This window comes from Tribolium madens, unplaced genomic scaffold, assembly GCF_015345945.1.
Source record: "Tribolium madens isolate multiple individuals breed KSU strain unplaced genomic scaffold, Tmad_KSU_1.1 Scaffold_3;HRSCAF=73;Tcas5.2_LG2, whole genome shotgun sequence".
NCBI lineage: Eukaryota > Metazoa > Arthropoda > Insecta > Coleoptera > Tenebrionidae > Tribolium > Tribolium madens.
In genome coordinates, this window is record NW_025401006.1 from 10666813 (window position 1) to 10675868 (window position 9056).

Here is a 9056-nt window from a genome sequence, read left to right on the forward strand (position 1 = left end):
ATTTATGCTCGAGTATAATGTAACAGAAAATTTCAGGAAGCAATAAAAAATCATAAATCCACACAATTTCACACTAAGTGTGAAACACAATGTGTTATCAAAATATATCACAAATTATAATTATAACAACAGCAAGTTTTTTTTACAAATAAAATATATTTTTTTAAAAACTGTGACAAACATTAAATTTAAATTTTGCGCTGAAACACTTCTACCAATTTTGCCAACAATCAACAAAATCACCAACGCATTTTCAATTTTTGTGCTAACACTAACACTATTCCTCACATTATTATAGAAGAAAATAGAGTTATTTTAAGAAAACTAACAAGAATTGTGCTATATTTTTATCAGCGTAAGTTTCGTTACCTACATTAAAATATGGTGCGAAGTTTTTAATGTTTTATTTAGGTTATGTCTCCAGAGGACAATTACAAACGAAGATTTTAGAGAATAAACTTAATATTCCTGGTAAGAAAATGTATTTGCGATAAAATACCAGCAACGATGGATATTTTAAAGGCCGAAATAGCCAAAAAACGCAAATTATTGGAAGAGAAAAACCTACTTGTATATAATAAGTATTTGCCATGTATTTGCTTTAATTGTGGTTATGTTGTTCTAGGCACCTGATAAGAAATATTTTAAAAGAGGGGACCTATTAGCAAAAGAGGAGGAGGAATACCGTCAAAAATACGGAACATATAAGAATGAGGATTCAGCCAATACAACAGAAGTTTCAGAAGGTGGTGTTTGCACAGTTTACTGGTTCAGTTTTTAAACCGTTGTTTTCAGGCAAAAAATCTGAATCTGACGTAGAGGGGCACAGCATTTTACCGCGAAGTGAAGTAATCTCACGTTTACGCGACCGCTCTGAACCCATCCTCCTCTTTGGAGAAACAGAAGTTGACGCTTTTAAACGTTTACGAAAATGCGAGCTTTTGGAACCTGAGGTTAACAAAGGTTTTCGTAATGATTTCCAAGAAGCCATGGAGCAAGTAGATCAAGCATACTTGGATGAGCTACTTGCAGCATCAGAGGCTGCTAAAACTACACCAAAAACAGCAGATAAAGAGAAGACAGTGACTGTGACATATGAGGAACTTCAAGACATGGCTAAGGATATGGGGCACGGTGAAAGGGAGCGAGACATGACTGTTATAGTTCACTTTATTGAGGTTAATATCTTAGCTTATTTTGCATATGGGGGCGGTGCTACATAAGGAGGCGGTAATTCGTTCGGTTCCACATGCGGCGGCGCCACGGGCGCTTCTATCGTGTATGGTGGAGGCGGTGGTAAACCAGTAGCGGGTGATATTTGCTGCCTTTGGTGTTCTTGTAATTGTTGCATCAACATTGATATCAGTGTTTGTGAGAGAGATATAACTCGACCTAAAATATCATTTTGAATTGTTTTGAATGTATTTGACTCGTTATGTTTACCAGTTTCCTTGATTTTTCGGATCAACACAATTTTTGACATTCTTATATACAAGGCGATCAAAAAACCAGCAACATAAAATACCACAACCAAGATTATTAAAGGGATAGGTGCGTCATCTGCCATTTTGTGTGTTTAGAGTTAACCACCATTAAAACAATGTAAGATAAGAGAGGAGTTATCTTATCAAATCTAGAATCATTTCGCTGAGAATTACTGACTAGTATATGCATGAAAAAAATACAGGATGCGCCAGAACTCACGCCCCAGAGAAAATGCCATGTAAGGTAAGATACCAGGAACATGTAAAAAGTGTTAAAAAATTTTATCTATAAAAATCTCGAAGTTATGAGAGTTTAAATTTTGCACTTTGACTTTATTTATTTGTGTTGGAAAAATAATTTTCCAAGTTTTTTTGCTACAGGCTATTAAAGAGCAAAACAAAGGAGCTGTATCTTAAATTGTGACTCTCTTTAATGTTATTTGTGGCTTTTATTGGCAAAATTTTTGTACTTTTACTAAATAATTATAAAAAAAATAGACAAAAAACTAGTCTATGTGGTCAAATCCTATCGGATCTCACTAAGAGTTTTATTTTTATTTAGCAAAGTGTCTTTTAGATTGTAAAAAATAATGTTTAGCTCACTTCGAGTAGCTTCAGGTCACTTTAGGCCACTTTGGGTTACTTCGGATTACTTTGGCTTGGAGTAAAAAGAAAGTGTTAAATGTACTGACTTTGATTTTCAGAAGAAGAAAAAGTCTTAGGGAAATGTTTAAATTTAGTAGTAAAAATGCCAATCGATGTTGAATCACAAAAAATAAATGTCAAAATTTTTTAAACATGTTTTCCATATTCCTGGTATCTTATCTTACTTGAAATTTTTTCCTGGGGCGCGAGTTCTGACACACGCTGTATTTATCTACTTGGTAAAAATACGAGTTATCACAATATTTAAACTGTTATGCAAACATAATAAATGATCAACATTCATTCCTCAATTTTTAGTCTTATCTCTAGAAAATGCCTTATGTTTTATAAATTATGGAGTAGTTTACTGAATTATAGTACAGAAACCTTGCTTTCAGTTTTTAAATTTCTCATAAATACATAAGGTGCAACGACATTTTTGTGTTTTCTGAGCCAAAATTAAAAAAAATGGTGAAGGCCATTAAACGCCTATAGTTTCTCAGTTTCTAACAAAAATGTAATTTTGAAGCCTTTTTGTTTGGGTCAATCATACATAAATCCACGAATACCCATTAAAAAAAAGCTTGTCAAGTTTCCGTTATTTAATCGAATGACTCAGAAACACTTCTTAACATTTTGCATAATAAAAAATGTTTTTTTTTTTAGTTTATTCTAAAATTATGGAATGAACAATTGCAAAACCGTCCAGCTGAAGAAAAACGAGGAACTAAAGGGAAATTAGCCCTCGCCACGTACACACAAACACAGCAGTATCTCAAACCCCTTCTCAGAAAATTAAAATCTTTCACATTGCCTGAAGATATTTCGGACAGTTTAACGGAAATCGTCGTCCATCTTATGAATAGAAACTATCTTAAAGTAAGATAAAAATCGCATTTCTTAAATTTGATTTAATTTAAAATGTTTCAACAGGCGAGTGATGCATATTTGCAAATGGCCATCGGAAATGCCCCATGGCCCATTGGTGTGACCATGGTGGGCATCCACGCTCGTACAGGGCGAGAAAAAATCTTCTCGAAAAATGTCGCGCATGTGATGAATGATGAGACTCAAAGAAAGTACATTCAAGGGCTGAAAAGATTGATGACTAAATGTCAGGAGTATTACCCAACTGACCCCTCCAGGTGTGTCGAATATGCCGCTTTTGGACCCCCTAAAAGTGAGTCAACTCCTTCAAATTGAATATTTTATGCGATTTATTGTGTATATGTAACATTGCAAATAAATTTTATTTAGTAAGTATTAAGTTAGGATTTGGCGTTTGTTCATATGGTGGTGGGCAATCCTGAGGTGGGTAAAAACCTAAAGTAAAATTTTTATTACAAGTTTTTGCGTTGAGGTGAGGTAATACGTACCTGGCTGTGGAGGTGGTTGTTGAGGTAAATAGAAACCTGAAATAAATGATTGTAGATTTTTGTTATTGGTTGTATAAATGTTACAAACCTGACGGAGGTGGTTGTGTTTGATTTGGATTTGAAGGACAGACTTGTACTACATGACTTGGTACAACTGTACCTTGAAACACTGCCAAGTGAATTGGAATTATACGTCCTTCAATTTTATTTTATTAGTTAGAAGTCATTTCCAGTCATCTACTTACCCATTGAAACTATTTTTTTTCTTAGTTTAATACTTGATATTATGATGTAAGACACCACGCATATTACTTCAACGAGGGCTATTGTACCACAAATAGCGGCACCTGTGCTGCTAAATATATGACCCATTTATTCACTCTAGTTTCCTCTTAACGTATGTTTGGATTTTCATGCACTAGAAACATTAGATTCTAAAAAATTGTTTATCTTTTATCTGGATAATCAACGGAAGTGGGATCGGGGGTGACGCAGTCAACCTGCCAATTCCTTGAAAAATACTTTTGATATAGTTTATGGCTTGTCAATATTTTTTTAGTCATTTTCACCGCATCAAAAAAATGATACCACAATATTTTAATAAAATTTTATTTGTTAAGTTAAAATTTTTAATAACACGAAAAACAAGATGTAATAATTTTTACACATTTTTTTTATAAACAACATCCGCACGCATTTCGATCAATTAATGCGGGATTTATTATTCTTGGATTATTGGGATCACCTAAAAGATTTTTTTTCTTACACAATATTATAAAACAAGCACTTACTGGCATCAATATTTGATGGTGGTACTGGTATTAATCTTGTTTGCCTTATTGTTATATATTCTTCAACAAAATAGTAACCTGCAATTTTTCATTTATGAGTGTTTTACACTTTTTTTCATAATCACCTTCTTTGATTAAACTTAATTGTTTGCGTTTTGCTATTTCAAATAGTATTAAAAATAAGGTAAACATTACTATAACACTAAAGGAAAAATAGACAAATGGACCGAATTCGTTAGACATATTTATTACAAAGACAAAATTCACTGAATGTTTTTTATCTTCAAATACTAATATTTATACTTTTCATGCGCATGAGTGGTGACTATATCAAATATGAGTTCCAGTGTTATTTTTTCACAGAAAAAACCTTTAGCAATCGTAGATAAAAGAATGCAGTTAGTGATGCAAAATAATCTTTATATATGTTTTTGTTTTCAAAAAAAAACATAGTTTCCAAATGATTACCTATTATTTATTCATCGGAATAACTGCATTTTTTAAATTTGTTTATTGTTTATTGGGTGTTATAATACTTAATTATTTGATAGAAATAGTCAGCTCATTTAGAATTGTTTTTATGTTTTCCTTTCTTTTAAATGGAATAGTACTCTTTTTTTCTTAATGCAGAAGTTTTTTTACTGTTTATCACAAATGTAGATTGTTTGATATCAATCGCTTCGTATCTATATAGAAATCAACTTGGGGACCTTTAATAAAAGGGATTGAAACACATCTATTATATTTGTTTATTTAATTTTATAAAATATTTTAGTCTAATTGATTTAAAATTTGATGGCATGATCACATTTCAGATCCCTTCGATTTTTTTATTCTATACTCTATCTGGTCTGATAGCTAAACCCGCTGCAAACAAAATCATTTATTCGATTTGTTTTTAATAAACAATGTTTACCTTCTTCTATATATTCAGGTGGAATTCCAATGTAACTATCATCCTTTTGGATAAAATAATATCCTGAAATATTATCTTTATATTCACTGAAACAACTTGTGTAATATTTTTACCTCCATTAATCATGTGTAATGTTTGTTTTTTTATTCTCTCAAAAAGAACTAACAACACTAACATGCACAATAAAAATACTGACGAAATTGGTAATAGTACAATTAGGTATAATTCCATTTTTTATTAAGTTTCAAATTTAAACGAACTAAATAACAGACTCATTTTTATAGTATCAAGTAATATTGTTTCTAGATCTAATAAGTTTATTGTGTGTCACGTATTATCTTTTTTATCTACTGATAAGGATATTAAATGTATTGTGATAAGTGAATTACCAAAAAAATGCGTATAACCAAATTGCCATTTCAATTTACATCCTATTTTCTGTTCCCGCTGATAATCCCACTAGAAAAACATTTTCCAATAAAAACCTTAAAATGTGTTACAAACGTTACTATCTTCAGCCACATCCGGAGGTATTCCTACAAAACTGCCACCATTCCAGACGAAATAAAAACCTAAAACAGAATTAACAATAGATTAAGCTAATACAGATGTGTCTTACCTTCTTTTATCATTTGTGTATATTGTTTTTTAGCTCTATGATAGGCAAATAATATGAAAAGCATAATAATGAAGTATAAACCAGAAATGGGTAACATTATAATTAAATATGTGTTCATTTTGGTAATGTAAAAATTTCAATCAAAAAATATAGACTAATTTTGTAATAAAAAGTGACAAGTGGCAATCATTGATAAAATGATTTTATTTATCATTTCAAAGATAGTGAAAGTACGGGAAGATTTCAACAATAATTGTAATTCTACTTTAATTTTATTTTTGAAGATATTTGTTTTAGAAATCACAGAAATAATGACAAAAACTTAATAATCGGACCGCAGACTAAACACTTGGCACATTTTCAAGCTCTATTTTGCAAGTTCGTCTGCTCGTTTGGCAGCAGCCTCTACCGCATTCATAACAGAACCTCTGAAACCTCCAGTTAAGAAAAGACAAAATTGTGAAATAATTCCACCTGACTCCCCCCTTTTCCAACTCGTGTACTCCTGCAATAGTTGTTCCACCGGCAGAGCAGACTTCATCTTTAAGAGTTCCCATGTGTTTGCTAGTTTCTAGGACCATTTTTGCTGCCCCCATTACAGTTTGTGCTGCAATTTTAGTTGACATTTCTCGGTGAAGCCCCATTCGGACTCCTCCATCAGACAGTGCTTCAATAAATAGATACACCTGTAATTGCCCAATTGTAATAATTGATTAGTTGGGGGAGGAAATTAGTACGAAGGCTGGTCCACTGCTCGAGATAGCACCAACAGCGTTGATCATTTTCTCCGGAAGTAATTGACAACTTCCGGTGACTTCGAGGATAGATTTGATGATGGAGAGATCTTCTTCGGTGACGTTTTGACCGGGACAATAGGCCGTATAGCCTTCACCAACCACAACAGGGGTGTTGGGCATGACTCTTATCACACGTGAGCCTTGAAAAACTTTGGTTTTCTGAAAATAATAATTCCAGTTTTATTGCTAATTGTGATCCGAGTCGATTTTTACCTCTTCCAATTCTCTTAAAGTTATTCCAGCCAAAATTGAAACAAACAATTTATTACTTATTGGACTAGCTGTCGCATCTTTGATTATTTTATCTAGAATTTCACTCAACATGTGAGGTTTAACAGCCAGGAAAACAATGTCTGATTTTTGGGCCACTTCGGTGTTATCTGTTGTTATATTGGCTCCCAGTTCCTTCCATACGTTCAAATTTTTTATATAAGGACTTGAGACGTAGACTTGCGAATAATTTATTAAACCTCTCCTTTCGATACTTTTACACAACGCTTTTGCCATATTTCCATCGCCAATAAAACCGATTTTCTTTTTGATTTTAATGGTGGTAGTAGTACAAAAGGTTTTGCTATTCAGGGCGTTTTTAAAACATTGGCTGAAAAATATAACATTTATTTTCACGTTTTTTACGAAATTTAAGTTATTTAATAATTTATTATCCAGTTAGGAATGGATTGAGATAAGTTAGCCTGCCCCTAATTTGCTAAAGCTTTTTGTTTTTGATGTTATAAACGACTAATTCTAAATGTAACTTTACGCAAATAGTATAACTTTGCAATGGTTAGAAAAGAAACTATTATAAACGATAATCCACTCTAAATACTCACAAGACATTGTTATTTTTGGGTATTTTAATTAAAGCATCGAATAAAATCATTTTAATACAGACAAAAACTGTTTAAAAAATTATTATTTCAGGTAGTTATTGCTGAGGTTAGATAAACCAGACTAAAATAGACGCAGACCAGTGGCGGCGTTTCATGGATAAATCAATACTTCTGGGTTTAACTTAAATAAAAAACAAAATAAAACTTTAAATGAAAACAAATTTAATTTTTTCATCTTATTACAAGACGTAAAATAAATCAAAAACTTCGTCATGTAAATAATTATTAGTACTTAGTTGTGATTCCAGTTGCGTAATTTAAAAACTAAATATTTGTTTTCTATTTACACAATATTGCTGAGTCATTTATTGTTCTACTGAGAGAGTCTTAATCGGGAAGACAATATTTTATTTCTTTTGACCAAGTTCTGCAGATTTTTTCGCCGCCGCTTCAACAGCGTCCATAATTGCACCCCTAAAATAACAATTAATTCAATATCAACACAAACATGTTAAATTCAGAGCTACCTCACACCACCCTTTTCCAGAGCATGAATCCCCGTGATGGTGGTACCACCAGGAGAACACACTTCGTCTTTTAAAACCCCTGTGTGTTTCCCCGATTCCAAAACCATTTTTGCAGCCCCAAGGACAGTTTGTGCGGCGAAATTCGTAGCCATGGCTCTGGGGATTCCCATTTTGACCCCACCGTCAGACAGGGCTTCAATCATGAGATAAACCTGTAAAAAGTTTGTTAAAAGGGCTCAATTTTGGATGTATTGGTTACAAAAGCAGGGCCACTACCGGCGAGGGCTCCTACAGCGTTGATAAGAGATTCTGGGACTTGCTTACAAACACCTGACGTTTCTAAGAGAGTTTTTACTAGAGCTATGTCGTCATCACTGGCTCTTTGACCGGGACAAAAGACGGTACATCCTTCTCCTACCATCATTGGAGTGTTGGGCATCACGCGAATGACTCGAGAGCCTTCCAGAGTTGCTAAACACTAGAATTTTAGTGTGAATTTTGGAAAAGTGGGACTGATTTGTTACATTTTCCAGAGCTCCTAACGTGATGCCTGCGAGAATTGATACAAATAGTTTGCCCTTGATGGGCTTTTTTAATGTTTCGTAAATATTGGCTACAGCTGAAGGGAGAATGTGTGGTTTTACAGCTAGGAAAATAATATCAGCATCGCAAACAACGTCGCCGTTTTGTGTTGTTGTTTTGGAGCCCAAATCTCGCCAATATTCTAAGCTACCATCTCTCGGTCCTGATACAATTAATTGTTTATAGTCCACCAAACCTAAAGTAAAATATTATCAATTATAAGTGAGGAAATATGAGATTACCTTTTTTAACAATCCCTTCGGCTATTGCTTTTGCCATGTTTCCACCTCCGATAAATCCAATAGTTTCATTTAATCGGCCTCTACATGTAACTCCACATTTGCAGTTGGGATTTACAGCCATTTTTTAGAAATTCAATTTAACACTAATTGAAATTATGCAAGAAACTTAAAATGCAAGGTTAATTTCAATTGTCAAAGTGACAGCTATGCTAACCAGTGGCGTAGATTTGTCTTATAATAGGGG

At 33.1% G+C, this 9056-nt stretch overlaps 6 protein-coding genes across 6 annotated transcripts; 1 reads left to right on the plus strand and 5 right to left on the minus strand.

Annotated features, from left to right (window-relative positions):
- Positions 1-217: 217 nt before the first annotated feature.
- LOC123008094 (pre-mRNA-splicing factor 18) lies at positions 218-3396 on the plus strand. Its single transcript, XM_044403705.1, has 6 exons — positions 218-355; positions 412-570; positions 626-746; positions 796-1178; positions 2796-3008; positions 3063-3396. The coding sequence occupies exons 2-6, from the start codon at positions 508-510 to the stop codon at positions 3330-3332; spliced, it is 1050 nt and encodes a 349-aa protein (XP_044259640.1). The 5' UTR covers positions 218-355; positions 412-507; the 3' UTR covers positions 3333-3396.
- Positions 1153-1601, minus strand: LOC123008098. The gene is made up of 2 exons (XM_044403708.1): positions 1444-1601; positions 1153-1392 (listed from the first exon to the last, which is right to left on the minus strand). The coding sequence occupies exons 1-2, from the start codon at positions 1565-1567 to the stop codon at positions 1193-1195; spliced, it is 324 nt and encodes a 107-aa protein (XP_044259643.1). The 5' UTR covers positions 1568-1601; the 3' UTR covers positions 1153-1192.
- LOC123008097 lies at positions 3323-4013 on the minus strand. Its single transcript, XM_044403707.1, has 4 exons — positions 3751-4013; positions 3594-3701; positions 3506-3541; positions 3323-3452 (listed from the first exon to the last, which is right to left on the minus strand). The coding sequence occupies exons 1-4, from the start codon at positions 3875-3877 to the stop codon at positions 3379-3381; spliced, it is 345 nt and encodes a 114-aa protein (XP_044259642.1). The 5' UTR covers positions 3878-4013; the 3' UTR covers positions 3323-3378.
- Positions 4014-4100: 87 nt separating this feature from the next.
- LOC123008099 lies at positions 4101-4683 on the minus strand. The gene is made up of 3 exons (XM_044403710.1): positions 4422-4683; positions 4297-4374; positions 4101-4250 (listed from the first exon to the last, which is right to left on the minus strand). The coding sequence occupies exons 1-3, from the start codon at positions 4537-4539 to the stop codon at positions 4180-4182; spliced, it is 267 nt and encodes an 88-aa protein (XP_044259645.1). The 5' UTR covers positions 4540-4683; the 3' UTR covers positions 4101-4179.
- A 357-nt stretch (positions 4684-5040) lies between these two features.
- On the minus strand, positions 5041-7637 carry LOC123007029 (pyrroline-5-carboxylate reductase-like). The gene is made up of 9 exons (XM_044402038.1): positions 7462-7637; positions 6842-7229; positions 6569-6787; positions 6306-6517; positions 5832-6259; positions 5722-5784; positions 5326-5671; positions 5213-5275; positions 5041-5163 (listed from the first exon to the last, which is right to left on the minus strand). The coding sequence occupies exons 1-5, from the start codon at positions 7509-7511 to the stop codon at positions 6199-6201; spliced, it is 930 nt and encodes a 309-aa protein (XP_044257973.1). The 5' UTR covers positions 7512-7637; the 3' UTR covers positions 5041-5163; positions 5213-5275; positions 5326-5671; positions 5722-5784; positions 5832-6198.
- Positions 7638-7660: 23 nt separating this feature from the next.
- LOC123007030 (pyrroline-5-carboxylate reductase 3-like) lies at positions 7661-9019 on the minus strand. The gene is made up of 5 exons (XM_044402039.1): positions 8813-9019; positions 8513-8766; positions 8248-8466; positions 7989-8200; positions 7661-7935 (listed from the first exon to the last, which is right to left on the minus strand). The coding sequence occupies exons 1-5, from the start codon at positions 8931-8933 to the stop codon at positions 7869-7871; spliced, it is 873 nt and encodes a 290-aa protein (XP_044257974.1). The 5' UTR covers positions 8934-9019; the 3' UTR covers positions 7661-7868.
- Between the last annotated feature and the right edge of the window lie 37 nt (positions 9020-9056).